The 26,942-nt window shown below is 43.0% G+C and overlaps 1 protein-coding gene across 4 annotated transcripts in view; it reads left to right on the top strand.

Moving 5' to 3' along the window:
* Positions 1 to 26,942, top strand: part of LOC137334583 (SLIT-ROBO Rho GTPase-activating protein 1) — a 200,841-nt gene that overhangs the window by 78,694 nt on the left and 95,205 nt on the right. For all 4 annotated transcript variants that reach the window (XM_067999367.1, XM_067999366.1, XM_067999365.1 and 1 more), the window contains exons 2-3: positions 2,600 to 2,795; positions 15,406 to 15,568. In XM_067999367.1, coding sequence (XP_067855468.1) covers positions 2,600 to 2,795; positions 15,406 to 15,568 — 359 coding nt within the window. The remainder of the gene's footprint in view (positions 1 to 2,599; positions 2,796 to 15,405; positions 15,569 to 26,942) is intronic.

Here is a 26,942-nt window from a genome sequence, read left to right as displayed (position 1 = left end):
ATAGAATAATATAAAATCACAAAACATGTGACTTCATTATGAGGACTGGTCCAATTAACCCCCACTCACCTTATTTCACATGAAGACTACAGTAGTCCTTGCCTCCCAATGTCCACTACAGGAGACTTGACTAGTTATTTCATAACAGTGTGAGGGTATATTGGTTATAATACGTGCATTTAAGAATTAGAGTCAGATTACATCTCCCAAATTTCTACTTGAAGTTGTGAAGTGCTTATGCTGAGTGTTAGAACGACAAAAGACCATTTAGGAGCCTTTTATGAATCTCATGCATATTAAAAAATATAGCATATAATATAAATATAAAATGTAGCATTTAAAAAAACCCTAAGATCTGGAATTCCCTCCTGAAATCTCTCCCTCTCTCTCTCTCCTCCTTTTAAGATCTTCCTTAAAACCTACCTCTTTGACCAAGCTTTCGGTCACCTGTTCTAATATCTCCTTATATGGCTCAGTGTCAAATTTTGTTTTTAAACGCACCTGTGAAGCGTCTTGGGAAGTTTTATGTTGTTGTAAGTGGGCTCATCATTTTGCAGGCTCTGGGAAAAATTGCTTTCATAGGGAATTAAATATTTATATCTAACACTCCTTATCTATATATAAAAAAAAAGAGAGAAAAAAAGCAGCTTTACCCCCATTTAAATGGGAGAGTCTGTTGAGGCGATGACCATTAATGATGTGACGGACGTTGGCGATTATCGGCTCCTAGCAATTGTTCCAGACTCTGTGGTCAGCAGATCTTGTTGATCCACTTAACTTGATTCGCTGAATGCAAACAAGAGAATGGTGGTGCCATGTTTGCGTGACATTCGCACTCTGCTCCACCTCACAGGAGTTCCACTAAATGCAAACTCTTTGATTCCAGAGCTTTTTTGTTGAGTATTCACGGTGTCAGCGGGAAACCCTGACATTTATCTGAACGGTTCACCCCCAATGTGAATACAGTGGGTTCAATTGTGGCCAAGAACATTTTAATCGTACTGGCTGACATTTTATGCCTGATCATATTTTTTTTTGTTAAAGTGCAGTTCATTTGAGTTTTTATTCCAATCGTAAGAAATGTCAGTTCTGAAATGAGGGCGTTTCTAATTTATCTGTGGCTCTGAGATGGGTCTTTTGTATAGTGTGAATTTAAAAATAATGCCGAGTAGCTAGTAAATCACTAAAGGACTATTGCTTTACGTTGTTCCTCAGAGTACAGGACAAATACATTGAGCCTGTAGCATTGAACAATTTGCATATTTTTTTAAAAAAGGTTCATGTAATACACGATGAATCGCAGGCAGGAAATATTACCATATGTGGTAAATACAAAAGTCCTTATATAACTTGTTTTTACAGCAAAGACTGCTGTTGGTGCTGAAAGATGTATTATAATGGGAATAAAGAAGTATTGTATCATAACGAGAATAAAGATGTATTGTATTGTATCTTAATTGGAACAGAAGTGAATCTTGTCTAAGACTTCCCTTCCTCCCTGATAAAATTGTGTTTGAAGTAACGGCCCAGCATGAATTGTCAATGTCAATGCCCTCCTGTTCTCTTTATTATTTTCCCAGTATGTCTCTGTTACAATTCAGACAGTGTTGCTGCATCAGCAGCTTTCCAGCGTTTTTAAGGCCGTTGCTTGCTTTAGAGATGAGAGCTGTCCCTCTCATTCCACCCTTTTTTTTTGCCTCGCAGTTCTGAGCTTACACTTTTGGGAAGTCTGTGAAGCTTTCCTTTTTATTGGGAGATTGTGGTTAAATGAAGTTTACTGTTGGAAAGTGGAGAATTCAAATCATTTAAAAAAAATATATATACGTCAACTCTGCCGTGTGAAATTACTCATGCGATGGACTTCAGTCAATAAGCTTAAGATGTGTCATTTTTAATTTTGTATTATTGGGCTGCTAAACAGGATTTGCTGGAGTCGGAACTAGTATCATTGCATATTTGTGGGATAAGCCCCAACACTCGGCAGAAGGAATAATGGGACGCGTAAAATTCTTTACAGGAAAGCTTAAAGGTATCATCAGTGCTTTACAGTGTGCTGTTCTGTAGCCCACGCGTGCTATAGCCTATTAATGTTTAAGAATCTGCTGCAATGTTTCTGCGAGGTGATTAATTGCCACCAGTGTGCAGTTGCTTACCAGACGTTGAGTGGGAATGCACACAATATTAGCTGTGTACACTTTTCAACTACTATTTTTTGCAGTCTGTCTTGGGTCGAAGTCACTGTGAACCGTTGCACGCTGCGAGCTTTGGTTCACAGTGACTTCGAGCCAAAATAAGTTGGTTAAAAGGAATAGACTTGAGTCAGATGCTGTAAGTGCCAATCCTATACCCAAAGAATGCCCTCTCTCCCTTTTCAAAGGCAGGGGACTTTAAGTCGTAGAAATTGGCCCACCTTGCACCTTTAAAACTTAAATCTCTGGGGGGGGAAAAAATGTTTAGATGATAACCCTTACCCAAAACGTGGTACCTTTTCAAAATAGCCATATAAATGCTTTATTCGCTGCTACTCGCTATTTTAAAAGAAAATGAATGTAGTTTCTAACTAGTTCCTTGACTTGTGTTGTTTTTTTCTCTCTTGCAGAAATCCGTGCTCAGTTAGTCGAGCAGTTGAAATGCTTGGAGCAACAGACGGAGATGAGGGTGCAACTCCTTCAGGATCTTCAGGATTTCTTCCGCAAGAAGTCGGAAATCGAAATGGAGTATTCCCGCAACCTGGAGAAACTGGCCGAGAGATTCATGGCGAAAACCCGGAGCACAAAGGACCATCAGCAGTACAAGTAGGAAAGAGTTTTTCCTCTTCCGAGGGTCAGACTTGATTTTTTTAATTTCCCCCCCCAAGTTGACGGATTCCTGATCTGTAAAATCATCATTTTTTTTTCGCTCTGGAAATCTAACGCTGAACTTGTAACAGATTCAGTTTGTGTTTTAACTATTTCCTAGCAGTAAATTACAGAGCAGTCTCATGTAATGTTTCAAAGCAGCGGCAGCTTTCCCTTCAAAAAACAAACTCTGCTGGATAGTTACTAACACATTGAAACTGTTGGAAATCCGGCTAATTTCTAAATTGTTTAGGAACAGATGAGGACTTGGTGGCAAACTTTAAACTTTTTTTGCGTTTAAAAAAAAAAAAAATTGTACATTTTGCTCTGACGTACAGCACAGAAGGAGGCCATTCTGCCCATCGTGCCTCTGCCGGCTCTTTGAAAGAGCTGTCCAATTAATCCCACCCCCTTTGCTCTTTCCCCATAGCCCTGCAATCTTTTCCTTTTCCAGTATTTATCCAATTCCCTTTTGAAAGTTACTATTGAATCTGCTTTCAGGCAGCTCATTTCAGATCATAATTCGCTGTGTTAAAAACAAAAAATTCTCCTCATCTCCCCTCTGGTTCTTTTGCCAATTATCTTTAAATCTGTGTCCTCTGGTTACCGACCCTCCTGCCAGTGGAAACCGTTTCTCCTTATCTACTCTATCAAAACCCCCCATAATTTTGAACACCTCTATTAAATCTCCCCTGAACCTTCTCTGCTCTAAGGAGAACAATCCCAGCGTCTCCAGTCTCTCCACATCACTGAAGTCCCTCATCCCTGACATCTGACTAAACTAGATTCTGTCGCAGTCTGTAATAGTCTTCTCTCAGACTGCTGTAAGGAAAAGAAAATTTGTTTGAGTGCAGTGAACTTGGTGTTTTGTAAGCAGTTTTACAGTTGAATCTGATCAGCTTACGTTCAGCAAATTTGACTTGGGGATTGTAGAATTAACTGACTCTAAAGCATTTTAACATAAAAGAGCAGCATTCTAGGGCAGCAGCCATCATGGCTGTGGAGAGGAGCTTAGATCTGACAAATCCTATTAGATTTTCTTTTTGATGAAGCCGCTAATCTTGTGCATAAGGGTGAAAGATTGTTCTCCTCCTTCATTTTAAAAAGACATCATAGGCTGTCCTACAGCAGTCCTACCTTAGGTAGGACTATGAAATGTGTTGAATTGGTTGTGGCATGGCACTAGGGATTAGTACGGCAACCACTGCATACACAAAGAATGCCTTGGAGATTGTGAGTCCTTTCAAAAATGTCCCAAATTTGCAGATGACACGCAAATGGGCGCAGTGGCAAAAGAAAGAACTTGGATTTATATAGCCCATTTCACGACCTCAGGACGTCCCAAAGACCATTACAGCCAATGCAGTACTTTTGAAGTGTAGTCACTATATTGTAATGTAGGAAACATAGCAGCCAATTTGCGCACAGCAAGCTCTCAGGAGTAGGATCCCACCCAATAGAATTCTCAGGGCATTTACCAACCCTGGGTTACACTGGAACTGAGGCGTCCACTTTAGTCCCTGGACCAGAATAAAATATTCAAATGAGAAACCATTCAGCTGTTGGTCACACACACACACACACACACACACACACACACACACACACACTACGTAAGCATGTATGAACTAAATCCTAGAAAGTGCTACATGGCAATAAATGTATCTTCACTAAAGAATTTATTTGATCAAAAATATATGGGTTTATAAACTTACCTGTATACTGAGCAGTTGCAGTATAATTTTTGTATGAAGTCACCCCTGTGCTCACTGACCTACATTGGCTCCCAGTCCACCAATGCCTCGAATTTAAAACACTCATCCTTGTGTTCAAACCTCTCCATAGCTTCACCCCTCCCTATCTCTGTAACCTACTCCAGCCCTACAACCCCCCAAGAACTCTGTGTTCCTTCAATTCTGACCAATTGTCCGTCTCCCCTGTCCTTCGCCCCACCATTGGCAGCCGTGCCTTCAGCCGTCTAGGCCCGAAGCTCTGCAATTCCCTCCCTAAACCCCTCTGTCCCTCCTCTTTTTAAGACGCTCCTTAAAACTTACCTCTTCCTGTCCTAATGTCTCCTTCTTTGGTGCCCATTTGTCTGATTACATTCCTGAGAAGCGCCTTGGGACTTTTTACTACGTTAAAGGCACAAGTTGTTGTTGAGATACGTGTTTTTCTTTCTTCAACTTAAAGTTTTGTGGAAGTTTGGAAGTTTAAAAAAATGTTCTTATATTTGGCGTAGAAAAGCTACTTAGAGTAAGAGCTTTCTAAATGAATTATAGACTCTCCATTCTATTTTAAGGTAAATGCATTACTTTATACAAGCAGAAGGGATTGAGTAGTTCTTCATGTCAGTCATGGTGTGTAAGTAGGGGGAAGCAATCGTCCAGTGAAGTGAAAATACTACTTGGAAATCTCATGTCATGCATGTTCTTCCTGGGTGCACGTTAAAGGTGTGTTACTGTTGGGGGTTCCCGTCACTGGAAGCGAAGACACCTGACTAAACTGTAGCTGCTTTTACGTTGAGCGCCAGATTCCTGCCTGTGCTGCTGGCTCCCGACACACGAGTCTCACAAAGCTGGCAGAAACTTGCCAAATTTGCCCAGGGCTGCTGCTGCTAGAAACACCCATTAATAAGTAGGTCAGTCTTTTCACCGGCCTTAGCGAAGCTGACAACTTTACTTTCTGATGTTGTCTCTGGTTGCACAAGACCCGTGCACCAGGAGCTAGTGACACTAGTACCGCACTTGATAGAATCGTAGAATCTTGCAGCATGGAAGGAGGCCATTCAGCCCATCGTGTCTCTGCCGGCTCTTTGAAGAGACGTAACCCAATATAAAAGCAGCAAAAGTGAGGTAAACTGTTATACTCCTGATGGCCGCAGACTGTTCATCAGTGCAGTATGTTCAATAGTTTAAGATCTGAGGAAAAGACTGGAAGGTGACATGATTTTAAACATTAGTTTAGAAGTTGCATTTGGCAATTTGGACTTGCCTTTTTCTCCCAGACCCTGGTTCTCGGGCCTTCAGGGTCCAGCTGGTACCTAGCTGGCGGTCTGGAAGTTGAATGGTACAGGTTGTCCATCAAAAGAGGCTCGATATGTTGTCTCTTTGTTGGTTCCTTCATCCTGGGCTTTCTACTTCATAAGAAATAGGAACAGGAGTAGGCCATACAGCCCTTCAAGCCTGTTCCGCCTTTCAATAAGATCACGGCTGATCTGCGCCCTCAACTCCACTTTCCCGCCTGATCCCCCATATCCCTTGATTTCCCCTAGAGTCCAAAAATCTATCCATCTCGGCCTTGAATACATTCAATGACTCAGCATCCACAGCCCCCTGGGGTTCACTCAGTGGTGTGGCTGGAGATCTTTAGCCTCTGTGATCGTCTCCATATGTGGGGCCTGTGAATTTCTACACGAGTGTTCACACAGGCTTTGCTCCTTGGCTGGCTAACTACTGTTGGGTGCCTGTTGGATTTTGAGCTCTCGGGGAAAATTATCTGGAAAATTAGATTTAGAATGCCTGCAGTCCTGCTAGTTTTTTTGTACTTTGCAGAAGACGGATAGCATAGTCCTCTAGAAGGTTACATTTCTAGCTGGTTGCCTGCATTGCTGACGTGTGTACTGGTGCCAGAGTGCCGCCTCCTGTTATGGCTTCAGGTCACATAGGACGACTGATGCGATAATGAGTCTATTGCATCCATCCCTTTATCATGTTACCTAGGAAATTAGGTCATACTGCTGGACGAGGCATGAAACCACAGTGTCCTCTCGTTAGTGTTTTGAAGATGGTGAATCGGACACATACAGGATCGCCTCTGGTACCAAGTGATAAACTTCGCTAATTTTATGTTGCAGTATTGATGATTTTCCACTGACACCAACATTACTTTCAAACTCACCCACACAGTACAGTTCCACAGCCATGTTTGTTCCTAGCAAGATGCTGAGTAGACTCGATCTGTGCCAAGTTGTTTTGGGGTACATCCAGTAACTGTTACAACGAGAAAGTATGGAGTGGGAAAAGGCCCATTGCCTCTTCAGCCAGCATGGGATGAGCGTTCACCTGGATGTTAATGGCACTTAGCTCTAACTCTCTGCTGCTCCATAAACCCCACCACTTTTGCTACTCTCTCCAACTGCCAGTCTGATATCAAGACCTGCACGAGGCATAGCTTCCTCCAGCTTAATGCTGATCAAACCGAAACCATTCACCCATCTTTTAGTTCCTGTAAATGGCCACCAACCTGCAGCCATTTACTTTGGTGGGTGCCACCAAGTGAAGCCTAGAGGTGTGAATCCTTGGTGTTCTGCTAGACCCCCCAAGAGCAACTTCCTACCACCCCCTCCTCAGCTGATCTGTCAGTATGACCACTTTCTCTGACCTCTGAAAATATCACATCTCTCCACCTTTGCCTTCCCCCCCCCCCCCCCCCAACCACTGCCCTTGAAACCCTAATCCACACCATTGTCACCTCCCAGCTGAGCTTCTCCATTGCTCTCTTTGCCGACCTCCTGATTTCCACCCTACATAAGCTACAGGTCTTATGCCCTTGCAAGTTTTCCCCTCCTCCAACACTGGCGTTCTCTGTGCTGTCATCAGCAGTTGTTCCTCCAGTCACGATAACCCCACCCTCAAACTTTCTCCTTCCACATCTAGGCCTTCTCACTTAATTACTCACCACCTCCTATCTTCAAAAGCCTCCTTTATCATCCTTCCCTTTTGACCTGGCTTTTTCCCCCTACTAACCCTCTTCCAGTCTCCTTCCAGCTGCTGTCCACTTTGCCCTATAACCCCTGTCTGTAATTACAGGTTAAGTTACACAGTGTGTATGACATCCAACATTTTAAAGACTTAGTCACGTTTTAGGTGTCTGCCTTGGCTCAGTTGGTAGCACTCTCGCCTCAGAAGGTTGTGGGTTCGAGTCTCACTCCAGTGACATCTAGGCTGATGCTTCAGTGCTTTACTGAGGGAGTGTTGCACTGTCAGATGTGTCATCTTTCAGAAGTTAAACCAAGACCCCGTCTCCCTGCTCAGGTGGAAGTAAAAGTTCCCATATTTGACGATGAGCAGGAGTGTTCTTCTGGTGTCCTGGCCAATATTTATCCCTCAACCAATACCATCAAAACAGATTATCTGGTCATTGCTGGGATCTTGCTGTGCGCAAATTGGCTGCTGCATTTCCCTACATTACAACAATGACTACACTTCAAAAATACTTCATTGGCTGCGAGGTGGAGATCTGAATAACTGGGTATTTCAGAGACTGAAATGTTTTGTGGAATTTCATTCTATCCCCTGAAGGTAATCCAACAAAAATCCAGGTCTACATTATCTAGTCCTGACTAGTATTTCGATGCTTCTGTAAGTGTTTGAGCACTTCTTTATCCAAAGAATTTTCAGTCCTGCTCTTGCCCAGACATTCATGCAGAATGATTTTAAACATGCTAATTGACATAACTTTCTGCTGGGAATTGACTCTATTTATTCAGGGGGAGTAGATTTCTTTTGATCTCTACACACTCAAGTCGTTATCAGTTTTGTATTCGTGTTGCCTCTAGGTCTGTAATTACAGACCTAAAGTTAAAGAGCCTGCTTTATGTCTAAATTTATGATGTCTGACATTTTAAAGACATAAATCATGTTTTAATTAGAGAAAAGAAAGTTGAGCGAAGATAACATTAATTCTTTGTGCCTCGCCTAAACTTTTAAAATCATAATTAGTCTTGTTGGTCTGTCAGTTAACCAATGTGTACCACAGTACGTAGCTAATGAATTAAATAATAGGGCTTTGCAGCAATCTGTAAATTAGCAATCAATAAGATTTTATGATTCAAATCACACACACCAACGACTTGCATTTATATAACACATTTAACCAAAGTAGTTCAAAACTAGGGCTTATGAATATAAGATAGTCACTAATAAATCCAATAAGGAATTCAGGAGAAACTTCTTTACCCAGAGAATGGGGAACTCATACCGCAAGGAGTAGTTGGGCTGAATAGCATAGATGCATTTAAGGGGAAGCTGGATAAACACACAAAGGAGAAAGGAATAGAAGGATATGTTGATCGGATTAGATGAAGTAGAGTGGGAGGAGGCTCGTGTGGAACATAAACACCGGCATGGGCTTGTTGGGCCAAATGGCCTGTTTCTAAGCTGTAAATTCTATTTAATATGTAACACAAAAAACGTCCCAAGGCCCTTCACAGATGCCAAGCTGAGGAATGAGAGATTAGGAGGGGTAACCAAAAGCTTGGTCCAAGAGATGGGTTCTAAGGAGAGTCTTACGGTATTTAATTTTAGGCAGTACTAATCTTGGTTTTATAAAGCTCTCAACCATGTATTCACATTGGTAATGAATGATGGAAAACAGAATTTTAAAAACCCATTAGCAATTAACCTTTCACAATGTACTGCCCTCTGGCTATTTTATTTCTTAACTTCAAATCCAGGCTTTCAAATTTTCAGTTATGTTCTCCTGGTATTTTCCACAAATGACCCGGGCAGTTAAATTGGCCTTGGCCACTGACAAAGGTCAAGCGACGGATCAAAACTTTGCAGCGTAGTTACTTTAATTAGCATAAATTAGTGCATAAATACAAGAGAAGCAGCATTGATCCATTAAACTGTAACCAGGCCTTTGTTTAATGATAACTTTAAAATGTACTGAAGTGAACAGAAATAGAAATCATTCATGTTTTTTTGGTTCCTGAGATTTTCTCTCTTTAAAATTTGCAGGACTAAGGTGAAAGGGGCAGGGGAAATGGGACTAATTGGATAGCTCTTTCAAAGAGCCGGCACAGGCACGATGGGCTGAATGGCCGCCTTCTTTGCTGGATTATTCAATGATTCTGTGCTCAGAACTAGGTGATGTGATAGATAAGGACCAACGAGCAACTGAAAAGAGAACATGGATTCAAACTTCTTTGGTAGAGGAGTTCAGTGACTCAAGCAGTTGATTTGCTTGACTCTTACCTCGGATTGACCTGTTACTCAGTTGAATTGTCATTCCAGTTAACCAAGAACTGGCGCTATCCACTCTCACTTTCTGACTGACGGAGAACCTATAGCAATGAGCAACATGCCAAAGGATTAAGTGGACAAAAAAAAACCTTCATTTGTTCAACGTTCACATACAAATGAGGGTGAAACATTATCTTGTTACCAGACTGGTTAGGTAATTTCCTCACTCAGTTCGATCCATTCTACTCCTAATAATTCAGACATTCTTCACACTTAAAACAAAAAATCAAATTATCTGATAATTCAAATCAAGCAGTTAACACACAAAAATTGGGAATTTAGTCCGAGTATAAAAAGGCCTCTTTCTGAATGATACCCGAGTTTTTCTCTTGTCAATAGCAGTTCTATGTTGCCTTTAAACACAGGATTAAGTTTATAAATTATTAGTCTTTTTTGCAAAATCTTTGAATGTTTTATTTAGTTATGAGGTTTTGGCTTGTGAAAATCATTGATGCTAATGCCATGTTGTGTCATGACCGTTTATGGGCACTCTCTGGGTAAAGAAATTTCTCCTGAATTCTGCATTGATTTATTAGTGACGATCTTATATTTATGGCCCCTCGACACACACACACACACACACACACACACACACACACACACACACACACACGTGGAAACATCTGCTCTACATCTACCCTATCAAACCCTTTCATAAATTTAACGACCTCTATCAGGTCACCTCTCAGCCTTCTCTTTTCTGAAGAAAAGAGCTCCAGCCTGTTCAGCCTTTCCTGATAGTTGTATCTCCTCAGTCCTGGTATCATTCCTTGTAAATCTTCTCTGCACCTTCTCCAGCACCTCTATATAATGCCTTTTTATAATTTGGAGGCCAGAACTGTGCACAGTACTCGTAAGTGTGGTCTAACCAAGGTGTTATATAAGTGCTTTTCAATTCTATTCCTCTAGAAATGCCCTTTGTCGGAAGGACCAACCTTAACGTTTGAAACCATAAACATTTCTATCCAATGTATCTTAAGTGGGTCTTCCCAGTGACTAATGAGACAATCCAAACACTTATCGTATGACATTGCATGACTTCTGGAATGGGCCTGTCCTAAGCAATCTAACCTGATGGAAAGAGACCTATTAGATCAGTGCCCTCACTCAGTTCCATCCATTCGCAGGACTAACTGCTCGAGTCTACCAAAGAGAAGTCTGAATCCATTTTTTTTTCAGTTGCTTATTGGTCTTTATCTATCAATTAACCTAGTTCTGAGCACAGCATCATGGAATGATCCAGCACAGAAGGAGGCTATTGTGCCTGTGCTGGCTCTTTGAAAGAGTTATCCAATTAGTCCCATTTCCAATGGAGAAGCCTGAAGTTCCAGTTCTTCAAAGAAGAAACAATCCTTGAGCCTCTGGTTAGAGATGGAGTTGGTGGCAGGTGGGTCCCAAAGAATACCCCAAAAAGATGGCCTCAGTTCAATTATGTTCCACACCGACTCAAAAGCTTGGAGAGAGGTCTCTGGTCCTCCTAGGCATCACACAATGTTCTTCAGCTCCAAATTAAAGCAGCAATCAAAGGTTGCTAAAGGAATGCACCAAAAAGACAACACATCAATAAGTATTCTACATCGAATCAGTAGATTGTGAGAAGTCATCGGGGTCCTTTTGGGCCCGTACAATGTCCTCCAGATAAGACTGCCAACACTTTGGCCACTTTCTACATTTCAAAATCAGGTGGCACCAAAGTAGCTCAGTTAGTCCAAACTTCTCCAGCAGTACCCAGTCAACTAGTTCACAACTGGGCTGGTTGGTATCACCCTCCCATCTGTTGGGTCTGCCTAGTGCAGTTGAAATTCTTGCACCAAAGCAAACCTAGAGGCAGAGTTCCAGGATTTTTTTTTCCTCATTACAGGAACAATTATCTTTGATTTCGGTCAAATAGGATTAAAATAGCTATCCTCAAATTTATAGCACTCCATTGTCCTAGGATGTCAAAATTGACCAACAGACTGTTTTCTGCTTGCATGCCAAGTGAGGTCCTCCTAATGACCAATGTCCCCCTCACAGTGTGGGGTGTAAACAGGCTCGAGCTTTGAGCAGTCTGGTTATCCTTGCTGTTCCATAAGGAATAAGTATGTGTTGAGTTGGTGAGAATCTGGGTAAGTGAAGTGCATAAATAAACTGGGAAGGATTTAGTGATAAACCGTCTGATGAAGGGTTTAGTGTTAATGGGACAGGCCATTGAAGATGTGTATTAAAACTAGACAAGCCAGTTTGTGGAATGCTGTGGCTCACAAACCACTTCAACACGGAGAGTCAGTTGATTCATCCCAGGTTTATTAATTGTAAACAATTTTACAACACCAAGTTATAGTCCAGCAATTTTATTTTAAATTCACAAGCTTTCGGAGGCTACCCCCTTCCTCAGGTGAACGATGTGGAAATGTGGTTTATTAAGCCAGGGCAGCTCCCGGGCAGAATAACAGGAATAAAAACAGAAGATGCTTAAAATACTCAGCAAGTCAGGCAGCATCTGTGGAAATTACAGGAGATGGTTTCTTTAAACCCACACTCCAAGGGAAGAGGAGGGACAGCTAGTCTTATTGACAGTCCCGCTGGCGAATTACTGAATGCGGAGGAAGTCTTGCGACTGCCTGCGAGTAAAGAGCGATTAGGAGAGAAGAGACTAGAGGGCAAGCAGTCCCGTTTTAAGAGTGTCTATGGACACCAATGTGTCAGCCAATGAGCTAAGTTGATGAAACAAGGACATTGAAATGCAAGCTCGGAGGACAGCATTGTCTTACTGGACATCTTAAACTACTTGGATTTTGCTGCCCTCCAAGTTTGCCTCAGCATTGAATCCGAGAGCAATTCCCCTTTCTGTAGATCTTTTGCGCTACTGTGGTCTTTCATTCCTCAATGTATGAGGAAGAAAGTTTGTCTACCTTTTGTTCTGGTCTTCCTTATCCTTTTTTATGTACCTCACGCTCCACACAAAGATGTTTCTCTGACTCGGTGCAGCTTGACGCTGTTTGTGCATTTGAATTTCATTTTTCTATCAACTCAGCCTCTTGAATGCCTCTTCCAGTGAAGTGGAGATGCCGGTGATGGACTGGGGTTGACAATTGTAAACAATTTTACAACACCAAGTTATAGTCCAGCAATTTTATTTTAAATTCACAAGCTTTCGGAGGCTTCCTCCTTCCTCAGGTGAACGAAATGAAAACGAGATTTCATTTCGTTCACCTGAGGAAGGAGGAAGCCTCCGAAAGCTTGTGAATTTAAAATAAAATTGCTGGACTATAACTTGGTGTTGTAAAATTGTTTACAATCTTCCAGTGAATACTGAGGTAAGGTTTGCAATTAGGTCCTTGGGCAGGGACAACACCTGACCAGTATGGCACCAAATTCACAATCCTAGATGGCTTTCTTCTCTCCACGTCGACCGTGATTCATAGGATGCATTTTCCAAAATAGGAACAGATTTGTGTGCGCAATTCTCCATTTTCTCTTCCTCTTTTTTTTCCCTCCCCCTCTCCCTTCCTGGCACCATTTTGTAAGGTTATCTTTCTTCTTTGTTTTTGCTTCTCAATACAGAACTGATCCTTGGCTTTTGTCGATGCCAATTTTGAACCGGCTAATCGGAGGTGTACGCGAGCGAGTTTTTCGGAGATATTTCCTCTCTTACCAAGACGGCCCGGCTGAGCTTGAGAACTCTGTATGGAGATCTGTAGGAGCAAGCTCCCACCCTGCCATTCTGTAATGCAGCAATCTAATGTATCAAAACACTGCCGCCTGAAACTGATGTTTGCAAGGGATCATTTGATCAAGCCACATTAAGTCTTATAAACTTATCACATAGAATGTACAGCACAGAAACAGGCTATTCGGCCCAACTGGTCTATGCTGGTGTTTATGATCCACATGGGCCTCCTCCCTCCCTACTTTATCTAACCCTATCACCATAACCCTCTATTCCTTTCTCCCTCATGTGTTAATCTAGCTTCCCCCTAAATGCATTTCCAATAGCTAAGCAGGTAAATGTACTGTATCGTGTGATATGGAGCAGAGCAGACTTGTTGAATCCCTCATCGGCACTGACTCAACAGATCTTAGTCAAGGTAATGGTGAAGGCACCACAATAAATCCCTGGGCTAAGAGGAAAAATGTATTGACCAGGATTCCTGATCCTAATCGCTACCTATGCTGGAAGTGCATGCATGAGGATGCCTGGAGAGGTGTGGGGGCGGTTGGGGGTGGGAACGGATTTGGGCTCAGCTTTGATGGGACCCACAGTTCTATAGTTTGCCAACGATCATTGTCCAGGTTCATTCATGAGGAATGGCCACTTGGGTTAGGTATCGGAGGGCTGCTACTGCCTCTGGAACCATAGTTATAAGGGGCAAAACTGGAGGGGAGAACACCTAAACTAATCTAGAACTGAACGTTTGTGCAGTTTGTTGCTCGCCACAGTGGATACTGTTGAACACATGACCAGCAAAAAAAAAAGCAGTGAAGATGCAACTAATAATAAAATTATGTGCACAGTGGCATTAATACTAATCATAAATAATATTACAGTTCTTGAGTTCATATTGGGTTTATTGTGATCACATCACACGTAAAGGAATGAAGTTCTGAGGAGGCAGGGTAATCATGCTACAAGACAGCATTGTTGACTCAATGTACAGTTGTGAGCGTGGGAGACATTCCTCTCCAATTTTAGGAGGGGTGGGGGGTGGGGGAGTTCTGGCATCTATTTCTGCCACCTATGCACATTCATCTAAACAGTTGACTTCATTTAACAATCTAAATGCAAGTTGTGTTAAAAGAAAGAAAGACTTGCATTTATAGAGCACCATTCACGACCACAGGACGTCCCAAAGCGCTTTACAGCCAATGAAGTACTTTTTTGAAATGCGGTCACTGTTGTAGTATCGGAAATGTGGCAGCCAAATTGCTCACAGAAAAATCTCTCAAACAGCAAAGGGATAATGAGTAGATAATCTGTTTTAGCGATAGTCATTCCTTCCTTCATCCCACCTTCAGCCATCCAGGCCCCCACACCCTGGAATTCCCTCCCTGAACCCCTCTGCCCCTTCACCTCTTTGACCAAGCTTTTGGTCACCGCTCCTAATAAACCCTTCTTTGGCTCGGCATCCATTTTTGTCTAATTTGGCCTCTGTGAAGCACCTTGGGGACATTTTTCTGTTCAAGGCGCTGCAAGTTGTTGTTGTTGAATCTGAACTGGTCCCAAATGAGCCCCTTTCGATTGACCAGCTTTCACAAACATTTTCCTTTCCCAAAATGTGTCTAAAATGGATAGAAAGTAAACCATGATGCACAGTATCCCAATGCGTAAAACTGTGATTTTGTAGCTTTCCTACTGTAGCAGAAGGACTAAATTTTTAGTGCTTATTGGATTGCTAACGATGTAAGTTTAATATCTTAATTACCAAATGACGAGTGTCGAAACTGCAGTGCAGGATGAAAGAGACTGTTTGTATACATACTCTGTCTGTAGTGTGACCATTAGATAAAATGTGGAGATATTGTTCAGTGAGATTTTTTTATGTATTGCTTTTCTCTACCAGGAAGGACCAGAACCTTCTGTCCCCAGTGAACTGCTGGTATTTACTGTTGAACCAGGTCAGGAGAGAAAGCAAAGATCACGCGACTTTGAGTGACATCTACCTGAACAATGTCATCATGCGTTTCATGCAAATCAGTGAGGACTCGACGAGACTCTTCAAAAAGGTAACACTGAACTTACATCACCCACTTTGAATCCACCAAAAGTTGCCAAAACTTTTTTTCCAGCTGAACAAAAAGAGCAAATTTGCAAAAGACTGAGATGAGAATTTTTTTTTTAATGCAGCGAGTTGTTACGATCTAGAATGCTCTGCCTGGACGCAGATTCAGTAGTAACTTTCAAAAGGGACTTGGATAAATACTTAGAACCATAGAAAAGATACAGCACAGAAAGGGGGCCATTCGGCCCATCGTGTCCGCGACGGCTCGAAGAACAATCGGGTGCCCATTCTAATCCCACCTTCCAGCACCCGGTCCGTAGCCCTGCAGCTTACAGCACTTTAGCTGCAGGTCCAGGTACTTTTTAAAAGAGTTGAGGGTCCCTGCCTCTACCACCAATTCAGGCAGTGAATTCCATACACCCACCACCCTCTGGGTAAAAAAGCTTTTCCTCATGTCCCCTCTAATCCTTCAGCCAATCAGCTTAAATCTATGTCCTCTAATTCTTAAACTCTCCGCTAGGGGAAACAGGTACTTCCTGTCTACTCTATGTGGGCCCCTCAATCAAGTCACCCCTCAGCCTCTTCTGCTCCAAGGAAAACAAGCCCAGCCGATCCAATTCCTCCTCGTAGCTGCAACTTTCAAGTCCTGGCAACATTCTTGTAAATCTTCTCTGCACTCTCTCCAGAGCAATTACGTCCTTCCTGTAATGTGGTGACTAGAACTGTGCACAATACTCCAGCTGTGGCCTTACCAGCATTTTATACAGTTCCATCATTACATCCCTACTTTTGTATTCTGTACCTCGGCTAATAACGGAGAGCATTCCGTATGCCTTCTTCACAACCTTACCTACCTGTACTGCCATCTTCAAGGACCTGCACACATGCACTCCAAGGTCTCTCGCTTCCTCTACCCCTCTCAATATATTCCCGTTTACTGGATATTCCCTTTTACTGTTAGCCCTCCCTAAGTGCATTACCTCACAAGTGGAGAAAATTGCCGGGCCATAGGGAAAGAGCAGGGGAGTGGACAAATTGGATAGCTCTTTCCAAAGAGCCAGCACAGGCACAATGGGCCGAATGGCTTCCTCCTGTGCTCAAAGATTCTATGATTCTGAGAAATATTGGTGGTGGGTCCCACCTTGAGAGGTCCACTGCCTGAAGCCCAACCTCAAAAGAACACCATCAACTGTACCATTGTGTGTGCTTTTCTTTTGGATCATCTTTAGGAGCTTGGGGAGAAATCCCACTTCATCCATTTGTAGGTGGGTTGGTTGCTTCCTTGCAGAGTGGGTTGGGTAGACCAGCAAGTCTGTGGGGAGAAAGTTGGTCAAAATGGCCGTTCCTTTTTCCATACTTTTACCGTGGGCTGCTGTGATACTCTTGACCCATTATTCCGGGCTGGCTTCAATGGTCAGTTGGAAAAACTGAAAGGACAACTTGCTAATCCACCCAAATGCCAATATTCATTGTCTTGCCCATATAGTGATATTTTTAGAACAGTTCCTTCAAAGAAGCACTGTTTTTTGTTCCCACAAGACCAGCTCTCGTATTCTAGGCCAATTACCTGTCAAAGTTAAAACAGTAAGAATTTGCATTATCTCTTGTTAGACACAGTCTGAACTGGCACTTGACAGTTACGTTAAAGTACTTTTGATTGTAATGAGGTTTTCAGGCAATATTTCAGATGTGCTGTCACTTACTTTTGAAATACAATTTAGTTAAAAACATGTGTAAGTATTTTTGACATTCAATTGGAATTTCTGTTCCTAAATCAAAAATTTTGTTTCTTTTAAAATTTGAAGGTGCTTTCAAGAAACGGTGTGTTGAAGGTGGGAGGACAGGTTGAGAAAGTGGTTTAAAAAAGCTTACGGGATCCTGGGCTTTATAAATAGAGGCATGGAGTACAAAAGCAAGGAAGTTTTGTTGAACCTTTTATAAAACACTGGTTCGGCCACAACTGGAGTATTGTGTCCAATTCTGGGCACTGCACTTTAGGAAGGATGTGAAGGCCTTGGAGAGGATGCAGAAAAGATTTACTAGAATGGTTCCAGGGATGAGGCACTTCAGTTACGTGAGTATACTGGAGAAGCTGACGTTGTTCTCCATACAGCAGAGAAGGTTAAGAGGAGATTTGATAGAAGTGTTCAAAATCATGAAGGGTTTAGATAAAGTAAATAAAGAGAAACTGTTCCCATTGGCGAAGGGTCGAGAACCAGAGGACACAGGTTTAAGGTGATTGGCTAAAGAACCAAAGGCAATGTGAGGGAAATCTTTTTTACACAGCGAGTAGTTATGATCTGGAAGGTGCTGCCTGAAAGGGTGGTGGAAGCAGATTCAATCGTGGCTTTCAAAAAGGAATTGGATAAATACTTGAAGGGAAAATATTTGCAGGGCTACGGGGAAAGAACGGGGGAATTGGACTAACTGGATTGCTCTTACAAAGAGCCGGCACGGACTCAATGGGCCGAATGGCCGCCTTCTGTACTGTAACCATTCTATGATTTAGAGGGACAGTTCCTCAAGAGGGAAGAGTTTTGGGGTGCATTTACACAATAGTGTTTGTGAAGTTGTTTCTGCTCCTGCAGTTAGAGGGGTAATTTTTGTCTTATTAAAATAAAGATCAGAGAGTAAACAAGGAGAAATTTAGTAATTCCAGTTCTTATTGTGACAGTGAGGCTAATTTCAGGGCTGTTATCTTGTAAATCCATTAGATGAAGGCTTTTCATGAAGGAGATCACCCATAAATAGATATCATTGTGAAAAAAGTAGTCCAGGTTTGGAAAGAAATTCATTTCAGTGATGTTGAGTTTTAACAGATTGAAAGATCTACCCCTTTCTTTGCAAGGCACAGACCTGCTTGATTATTTTCTGCAGGGAGCCAGAAAATTAAACAGCAGGGTCCTATAGTGTGAATCTTAATAATAGTATAAGTGATGACAGTGAATGACGGCATTAAACTTACTATTGTTCAACCATGAAGTACAATTAATGCGCTTGAGTGATGCTTTAACATTATGGATGTTTTGCTGTTGGTAACTTTGGTATGTGATTGCTACTGGCCCTCTGCCATTAAACCAACCACCTTTAAGGATTTCTACAGCCATGCACCATTGCTAATGTGATCTAGTTTAAGATAAGAGAAATGTAAAGAATCTTACAACACCAGGTTATAGTCCAACAATTTTATTTGAAAATCACCAAGCTTTCGGAGATTCTTTACATTTGTCAACCCCAGTCCATCACCGGCATCTCCACATTATAAGATAAGAGAGTCAACACATGTATTCAGTGCTTGAAGATACAGTAGCTTTAATACTTGTGTCTGTGTCTCCATGCATCCTTGAGAATTGTGATATCTTGGTGAGGCTGATTTTCCCCTTCCCAAACCTGTTTTTTTCTTCCCCTCCAGTTTGTGGAAAAAAGTTACTTCAACTTTGGTTCAAGTTTGTCAGTGAAAATGGACGCAGTGTGTAGATAACTGCTGACGTGTCTTTTTTTTCTCTTGGACATCTTTTTATAAGTTATTTCTTTCCCTCCGGTCATCATCATGCTCTCTTACCCTTCCCCTATTTTGTCCTAATTCTCACTATTTGAACCATTCAAAGCCGAGGAGCAGAAAAAGCTGTTTCTCATCTCTGGCCTCAAAGGCCTTGCCACAGTGGGTTCCTGAAACAGACACTAGGCTGTGATGGGCACAGAGTTAAGTCATCTCCTCAGCCAGCCTTACAGCTTGGCAGAACTTAAACCATAGCCCTACAACAATCTTAATGACTTCTACAGAATAAGGTGCTGATCAAGGATAATTGTGTACTGTAATTCAGACTGCACCAAGTTGACCTGAGTTTGTAATGGATTGCAGGGAAATCCACACAAAGAAAGTCTACCAAAATATTGTCTTCAGTCCCCGCCAGAAGCTCATTCCCTAGCCATCGATTCCATCCCCCTCCCTGGCCACCGTCTCAGGCTGATTCAGACTGTTCATAACCTCGGCATCCTATTTGACCTTGAGCTGAGCTTCTGACCCAATATCCTCTCCGTCACAAAGACCGCCTACTTCCACCTCTGTAATATCGCCCGTCTCCGCCCCTGCCTCAGTTCTTCTGCAGCTGGAACCTTCATCCATGCTTGTGTTACCTCCAGACTCGACTAGTCCAATGCTCTCCTGGCAGCCTCCCCTCTTCCACCCTTCATAAACTTAAGCTCATCCAAAACTAAGCTGCCTGTATCCTAACTCATACCAAATCACCCCTCCTTATCTCTGTAACCTCCTCCAGCCCCACAACCATCCGAGATCTCTGCGCTCATCCCAATTCTGGCCTCTTGCTCATCCCTGATTATCATCGCTCCGTCTTTGACGGCCGTGCCTTCAGCCATCTAGGCCCTTAGTTCTGGAATTTCCTCCTTAAACCTCTCCGCATCGCCACCTCTCTCTCTCCTTTTAAGACGCTCCTTAAATTCACCTCTTTGACCAAGCTGTCCTAATGTCTCCTTCTTTGGTCGGTGTCAATTTTGGTCTGATTACGCTCCTGTGAAGCACCTTGGGACGTTTTACTATGTTAAAGGCGCTATATAAATGCAAGTTGTCCTATGTTCTTATTGGTGTTTTATTTTATGTACATATTTAAATATCCCTGCAGATTAGGCCTGCTGAAGAAGTAATTGTGTAGTTGATACTGATTTGCTTAAACCTTATTTACTATCTCTCTGTCCCCGTCCCCAGCCCCCACTGTGTGTAAATTGCTGGTCTAGTGTTGGTAATATATTTCTGGTCAAGCTTCTGACTACACAGACCAACGTTAACATTGTACAAGCATTTCCTTGAAGACACATTTTCAGTAGCTTGTTTATTTTATTCTCCCTCATAAGGGAAATAAAAGCGATGCCAAGCACTCCATTAATCTTCGGAATGGCTTTGCATCATTTTCCATACAGATGGTATATTTAACGTCTGCTACAATGTTGCACAAGAATGGAGTATTTGTTTTAAAAGCCTTACAAATTGTCAGCCCCTTTTTGGCTTCTAGCTGACACACAAGTTGTACAAATCCGCAATTTATTTTTGCTAAAATAATTGCTTAATCGTTAAAGCAAACGTGCTCATCCAGTAGTCAAACTGGGGGCCAGTTTTCGGCGGGTGAGTTTTGGGACCAGAAGAGGTAGGTTTAAATTTTTTTTTTTTAAATTTCCTCGAGGGTCCAGAAGGAGCAGGAATGTTCCTCTGGGCCCCAAGAGGAATTTTTTTTTTTAAATTTCCTCGAGGGTCCAGAAGGAGCAGGAATGTTCCTCTGGGCCCCAAGAGGAATTTTTTTTTTAAAAACAACAAATTTAAATCTCTTCTGGTCCCAAAACTCACCGCCCACTGCAGCAAAAAAAAGAGGCCCAGGGTATTTTTTAACTCCTGGGCCTTACTTAAACGCGCCCTAGGTGGGCAGTCAGCGGGAAGCGCGGAGTTTAGCGCGGCCGCCTGTCAAGGAGGTAAGTGTGCGGGATCGGCTGTAGGGGGTTCCTGTGATCGGCGGGTGGCGGTGACGTCGCGGCAGACGGGTCTAAAAAAAAATTTAAACCTATCTCTTCTGGTCCCGATCCATTTCCCCGCTGGATTGGCCTGGTGGGACACTCGCTGCCATCTCCCACTCCGGCCTCTTAGTAAAAATTGCGGTCGGGTCCCGATGACGTCATCGGGACTTGCCTTGCATCTGTTAAAAAGGACCCCGCTGGCTTTTGGCCGGGTGTCCTTGCCGCCCGCTGAGTGGAGCAGGTTAAAATAGCGGCTGGTCAGCTCCCAGCCACTCCAGGGCGGGTAAGTAAACCTGGGTGATTTTAACTGTCCACCTGCCCGGACAGAAATTGCCTCCATAACTTCTACCTCGACCTCTAACCCCGAAAGTCAATTCCACAGCCTCGCAGCTTTCTGTGTAAAGAAGTTTCTCCAGCCCTCTGCGTTCTAAATCTATTTAGATTTAATCTTAGACCAGTTTCCAGTAGTTGAGGTACATCGTCTGCTTCTATCCAACCTCTCCCACCCTTTCATAATTTTAAACACTTCTATTGCGTTGACCCATAATCTGCATTGTTGTAATGAAAAAAGACCCAATTTTACAAGCCTTTCTTTGCATTTCCTCCCTCCAGACAGCATTCTAGTGAATCAGAATTGTACTCTCTCTAAAGCCTCAGTATCCTTCCTATAGTGTGAAGCTCAGTACTGCACACAGTACTTGAATTGAGGTCTTATTAAGGTTTCCTCTTGGCTTTTATATTCGAAACTACTCGTGATGAAACCTAGAATTCCATTAGCTTTTTTACAGCCTTATTGACCTGAGATACTGCCTTTAGGAACAGAGGAATTGCTAGACGATGAAAGACAATGGTCCATCTAGATCGCCTTCTGCCATCCTGGTAGTCGCAGGATGCAATGATGATGGAATTGTTGACTAATTATGGCAATCAATCTCATCAATTAGTCTACAACAGACCCAGACACGAGGCGAGGAAAACCCCCATTGGTGGAGGGCTTTGGGAACCATAGGTCCAAAGTCACCTGTTCCTCCCAAGCGGTGCAACACTTACCATCTCATGTCTGAAATTACTCATACCCTTCAGGCTCACAGAGCATTAAAGTATGTTAAATAGGAACAGGAGTAGGCCATTCAGCCCCTCGAGCCTGTTCCACCATTCAGTTAGATCATGGCTGATCTGTATCTTAACTCCATTTACCCATCTTGGTTCCATAACCCTTACTACCCTTGCCTAACAAAAGTGCTGCAGAAGAGTTGAGAGGAATGCAGAAAATAACTTCGTGTGGGGGAGAGAGGAGCTGCAACGAAATTCTTAAGCGTTCCAAACTAAAAAAATAGCTGGCATGAACGGTCAGGAAAGGTATCTCTGTGTGCCTCTCTCTCTCTCGACACGCTCCCTGTGTCACCCGGGAACTATCGGGAGATGAAACCTGATGGGGGAGGTGCTAGGGTCCGACAGATATCTAGAAGGCAACTTTGTGGAGCAGATCAAAAATGAGAGGAAAGCTTGGTGCACGTGCAGTTCCAAATATTAAAATGGAAAGGTAGTGAGTGACCTCTTCTCACCAACTTTTCCGCTCGTTCCTATCTGTACTCCAACTTGCCTCTCTTCCACAGATGCCAGAAGATAATAGAGGCTGAATCTCTTCAAATCTGGAGCCAGGAATTTCCTCCGAGCTGCTTGTACTCCGACATCTCCCCCATGGTGAAGTTACGGCAGCGGAGGAGGGAGAAGCTCCGAGGAAATTCCCGGCCCTTGGTCTTCCAGCGTTACTGCATTTCCTCTCGAAACCTGAAGCGCTCTCCTGCCACCCTCCATTCAGCATTTTAGTCATATCCACAACCTCACTCAGGGGCTGACTCAGATTCCCAAATGTGCAGTAAATGAGTAATTAAATAGCAGAAATATTAATATTTGTTATTTAAAACTTACAACACCAACAACAACTCCATAGGTCCAAAGTCACCCTGTTCCTCCCAAACGATGCTACACTTACCATGTCCTGTCTCAAATTACTCATATACTTTAATGTTCTGTGAGCCTGATGGGTGTTACATAGGAACAGGAGTAGGCCATTCAGCCCCTCAAGCCTGTGGAGCCTTTAACATAGTAAAACATCCCAAGATACTTCACAGGAGCATAATCGGACAAAATTTGACACCGTGCCACATAATATTAGGACAGGCGACCAAAAGCTTGGACAAAGAGGTAGGTTTTAAGGAGCATCTTAAAGGAGGGAGAGAGAGGCGGAGAGGGAGGGAATTCCAGAATTTAGGGCCTAGGCAGCTGAAGGCACGACCGCCAATGGTGGAGCAATAAGATTCAGGGACGAACAAGAGGCCAAAGTTGGAGGAACAGAGATCTCGGACTGTTGTAGGGCTGGAGGAGGTTACAGAGATTGGGAGGGGCGAGGCCATGGAGAGATTTGAAAACAAGAATGCGAATTTTAAAATCGAGACATTGCCAGACTGGAAGCCAGTGTAGGTCAGCGAGCACAGGGGCAACGGGTGAATGGGACTTGGTGCGAGTTAGGATCTGGGCAGCAGAGTTTTGCATGAGCTCAAATTTACAGAGGGTGGAAGTCGGGATTTCACTTTTTTTTTAAAAATTCCAAACTGACCTTAAGAATTGCAGCAAAAATCCCGAGTGAGCAAAATTTATCTAATCTTGGTCAGTCTGAATCTCTTGACAATACAATCTTCGAAGCATGTAATTAGATTATGATTGAAAATGAGCAGGCCAGAAATACGAACCATTCTTTTAAATTCAGTTTAGTAAATGTTCCAATCCGTCTCTCGTAGCTCATAAAGCTGATTTTTGATTCCAGTTTTCACTGGAGTTGCTTATTTTGTTACGGGTTATTGATTTTAATAAGTTCTTTAAATCTCCCTGAAAGATGGTCCACGTTGCATTCAAGTATTTTCATTAGCTATTTTATATTTACAATGTTTAACCCTTCCATTCTGCTACGCTGGTTTGAAGTTGTTACAGTGCTGGACAGCCTTAATAGTCAGCTTTAAGTAACCAAGGCATTTGCTTTTTAAGTTACACTGCTCTACCGATCTGAGACTGGCAGCTGCAGGGCGCAAAGGCATTTGCCAGCAAGACTTCAGCTATACCGTCGGCTGCAAAAGGCTCTCGGCCCACAGGGAAAGAGCTCTTGTGCTAGGGTTGTCAACTCTGGTTGGACATATTCCTGGAGGTTTCATTGCATGACCTCTGGCCTCCAACTACCCTCACCAGTCAAACAGCCTTTGTTGCCATCTCCAATATTTTCGTAACTAATAAACGAAAGTGTTCAAAGAAAATGTTTTTTTAAAAAAACTCTTTTTTTTCTTAATGCCCCCTATGATTTTTCTCCTGGGTGTTTGCTCGCAGCAGTGTCCAGGAGATTCATCTTTAATCCCTGGAGACTCCTGGTCAATCCTGGAGGGTTGGCAACCCCCATCTTGCGCCCCAGTGGTTACCTGTGTGCGCAGGGCTCCGGTCACCGGTAGACGTTTAGGGGGCCGGTTTTCCTAATCTTTGCCGCGGGGACCTGCCCAATTTCCCTGGACGCTACGGCCTGGAAGGAGGGGGCGGAGACCTTGTTCTGCCCCCTTCACCTTTCCACAGGATTTCAGGGCGAAAGTGGGGGGCGGAGCTGGGCCTGCACCTGCAGTCGACGCAGGCCTGTTGCGCTGATATTATGGAGGTAGGTGTCTGGGGCGGGTGGGGGAGGGAGCGATGTCCCTGCCTTGTACACGAAGGAGGGCTCTGAATTAGTGATGAGCCGCGGGGGGTAGCAGCTTGCTTTGTATGATCAAAGTTTGATGGATCACTATATATAAGTCATTCCCACTGCGACCCGAAGAAAAATTTGAGTCCACAAGTGACAAATTAATATTCATTGGTGCATTTTTTAAAAAATACATTTGTGCAGGCAAGCTGGCAGCACAGAATAACTGCAGTTTTACTGAAGCTTGGGAACCTTTTGGGCAATGTATCGCTCTGAACAGGGGGAGCAGTCTGAGTTTTTTTGTTTAAAAAGTAGTTTTTACAGCCAGAAAACAACTTTTATTTTACAGCACTGCTTTTCAGCAATTTGCATTCATTAGGGAGTACGGGCTGTGGTTGGTTTAGGCGGAAGTAGCTCCTCCCACATTTCTATCCAAACTGAAGGCTGCAATTCTGAATTTTGTTCGTATTTGGGTGTCTGCCGAACAAATATGATTGGTGCAAATGCAGATGGTAAGAACAAAGATAGAACGTAGAAGAGAAGTAACTAAATTGCCCCTCTACTCTCATGATCCTTCACTTTGTCCCTTTACCACAGAGCACGTTTCTGGCTAAATCTCTGCATGAGCTGTTAATGTGTTCGAATTCCCTAGTTGCTATCGAAAGCCGTGACCAGGAGTGGGACCACTCCAGCACTCCTCATTGCAGGTTGACCACAGAAACATTAGGAACAGGAGCAGGCCATTCAGCCCCTCGATCCTGCTCCACCATTCAATTAGATCATGGCTGATCTGTACCACAACTTAATTTATCTGCTGTAGCTCCATATGCCTCGATACCCTTGCCTAGCAAAAATCTATCCATCTCGGTCTTGAAAGCTCCAATTGTCCTAGCATCCACATCCAGATTTCTACTAGCCTTTGTGTGAAAAAAGTGCTTCCAGATTTCCCTCCTAAATGGCCTAGCTCTAATTTTAAGATTAATGTCCCCTCGTTCTTGATTTCCCCCACCGGAGGAAATAGTTTCTCCGGATCTACCCTATCAAGTCCTTTTTAAACACCTCGATCAGATCACCCCTCGGGTGGTTTTGATAGCCCCCCTGCAGAGAGATTCCTGCAAGAAGCATTGCTCCAGCCACTGGACCAGGGTTAGCAAACATGCTGGGGAAGAGCTGAGCCTCCATTGTGTCCCGTTATTTAATCTAATGGTTTTAGATCCGTTTTTACCGTCACTTCTCAACAAAGCATACAAAGAATAATTCGACAAACATAACATTCCAAGCAGAGATGTTCAAAGAGAGCGCAGGTTGGAGACTGTGGCCCTGATTCTTCATCCCGCACTCCCTCTGAAAAAGGCTCCACGCTGGGAATCCAAGATTGCAGCATTAGCCCTAAAGTATATTATGAATGTAATGGGGTCATAAAAGATAAATGAACACTGAGCTATTTCGAAAGCTATCTACCTAAAAGTGAAAGAATAGAGAAATGGTGGTTTTAAAATCAACCCTTATGGTCCCAGGTGAGCATCTGGTTGTCATGTGACTTGACATTGAAATATAAAAATAGTAAATGTGTCACTTCAGTGCACATTCTGTAGAGGATCAGACCCACAATCCAGCTGCTTCATTAGGCAACTGGTAACCAGCAGTCCCAAAGTGGTTTTAAAAGACAACTTTCTACCTCTCAAGATTGCATAGAATCTCCAGCAATGCAACAGGCCATTTGGCCCAACTGGTCTATGCCTGAGTTTATACTCCACACAAGCCTCTTCCCATCCTGCCCCCATATCCCTCCAGTACCCTTCTCTCATAAATGTATCAATGCTATCTGCTTCAACCGCTCCATGTGGCAGTGAGTTCCACATTCTCACCACTCTCTGTGTAAAGAAAGTCCTCCTAAATTCTTTATTTGATCTATTAGTGGCTATCTTATATTTTTGCCTCCTTGTTCTGGACTCAGCCACAACTGGAACCCATTGATCATTTTAAAGACCTCTACCAGGTCTCATCATAGTCTTCTCTCTTCCAGAGGAAAGAGCCCCAGTCTGCTCAATCTTTCCTGATAGTTGCATCCTCTCAATTGTAAATCTTTTCTGCACTTTCTCTGGTGCTTCAATAACCTTTTTGTAGTCTGGAGACCAGA

Source organism: Heptranchias perlo, chromosome 18 (assembly GCF_035084215.1).
Source record: "Heptranchias perlo isolate sHepPer1 chromosome 18, sHepPer1.hap1, whole genome shotgun sequence".
NCBI lineage: Eukaryota > Metazoa > Chordata > Chondrichthyes > Hexanchiformes > Hexanchidae > Heptranchias > Heptranchias perlo.
Note: the sequence above shows the minus strand (reverse complement) of the source record. Positions and strands in the feature narration are given on the sequence as shown.